General features: G+C 35.7%; 1 protein-coding gene across 1 annotated transcript; it reads right to left on the bottom strand.

Moving 5' to 3' along the window:
* Nucleotides 1-802: 802 nt before the first annotated feature.
* LOC112093250 lies at nt 803-1373 on the bottom strand. Its single transcript, XM_024171331.1, has 2 exons — nt 1244-1373; nt 803-1134 (listed from the first exon to the last, which is right to left on the bottom strand). Exons 1-2 carry the CDS (start codon nt 1371-1373, stop codon nt 803-805), a joined length of 462 nt encoding a protein of 153 aa, XP_024027099.1.
* Nucleotides 1374-1673: the final 300 nt, after the last annotated feature.

Below are 1673 nucleotides of genomic sequence, written 5' to 3' on the forward strand. Positions count from 1 at the left end.
ACATAAATTCTCAAAGTATGAACAAGGTCATAGCCAAGCATTTGGCCTACCAAATTTGGTGTATGAGCTTGCACCGAAATTTCAGTATGTGAGAAATTCTAACTTTACATCTCCCATACTTTTCATTCAATTTTAAACATCTAACATAATCACTTTCTATTTCATTCTTACCCTAACTATTAGGATCCATGATTGCTTTAGAACCCTAATAAAATCTCAATTTGACTCCACAAACTCGAATGCCAAAATATGCTCAATTTAGGGCTTCTAAAGTAACACGAACATTAAACTCTTATCGTCATCCCAATGTCAACCCTATTTCAACCTTATAATCACCTTAAGTAATTTCTTTGGCTTATTAACTTAATTGCAAATCTTAGCACACGTCAGACCAATGTGCACATTTTCACTAAACTTACCTTAAAAACCCTGTTAGGACTCCACATTTTACATTTTACTTAGAAATTCTTGTAAATCTTCAAAGAACAAGTTTATGTCCAGTACCCAACTTACTGGATCCTTCTCTTTAGCAACCCCGAGTCACTCTTATGTGTAATGAACACACTAAACATATGATTTACTTTAATTTACAATGTACACCATTATAATACATGAATGCATATAAAATAACAAAATGTTTATGTATCATATGCATGATGCTAAAATGTCATAAAATGCATTGGCCACTAGTATGTGAGAAATTTTAGGTATCACAATTCTCCCCTCCTTATAAAAATTTCATCCTCAAAATTTACTTACCAAATAGGTGTGGATACTTCAATCTCATTTCACTTTCCAATTCCTATGTCGCGTCCTCCGCCTGTTGACTTCTCCAAAGGACCTTAACTAGAGATGTCTCTTTATTTCTAAGTTGCTTCACTCTGTTGTCCAAGATTTTCACTGGTTGTTCCTCATAAGTCAAGTCTTTGTTCAACTCTATATCCTCTTGGCGTAGTACATGTGATGGGTCCGGCACATACTTCCTCAGTATCGATACATGGAATACATCATGGACTCTTGCTAGTGCTAGTGGTAGAGCCAGTCTATAAGCCACTTTTTCAATTCTTTCGACAATATCATATGGTCCAATGTATCTTGGACTTAATTTCCCTTGCTTGCAAAAACTTATAACCCCTTTCATTAGCGCAAGTCTTAGAAAAATTGTCTCATATTTCAAAGTCCACATCTCTTCTCTTTGCATCAGCATAACTCTTTTGTCAATTTTGGGTTGTTAACATCCTACCATGAATCTTCTGAATTGCCTCCTCTGTTTGCTGTACTAACTCTGGACCCAGATACTTCTTCTCACCCATATCATCCCAGTGAATTGGGGATCTACACTTCCGACCATATAATGCTTCATAAGGTGCCATACATATGGTTGCTTGGCAGCTGTTGTTATATGCAAATTTTACTGGTGGCAAATATTCAGTCCATGTCTTCTGAAAATCAAGTACACATGCTCTTAGCATATCTATTAAGATCTAAATGGTTCTCTCTGATTGACCATTTGTCTGTGGGTGAAATGTTGTACTAAAGTTCAATTTGGTTCCCATATCTCTCTGTAGGCTCTTCCAAAATATGGATGTAAATTGAGATCCTCTATCTGACATAATTGTTATTGGTACCCCATGTAATCTAACAATCTCCTTCAGATATAATCGAGCATATTG

Source organism: Morus notabilis, unplaced genomic scaffold, assembly GCF_000414095.1.
Source record: "Morus notabilis unplaced genomic scaffold, ASM41409v2 Scaffold886, whole genome shotgun sequence".
Lineage (NCBI taxonomy): Eukaryota > Viridiplantae > Streptophyta > Magnoliopsida > Rosales > Moraceae > Morus > Morus notabilis.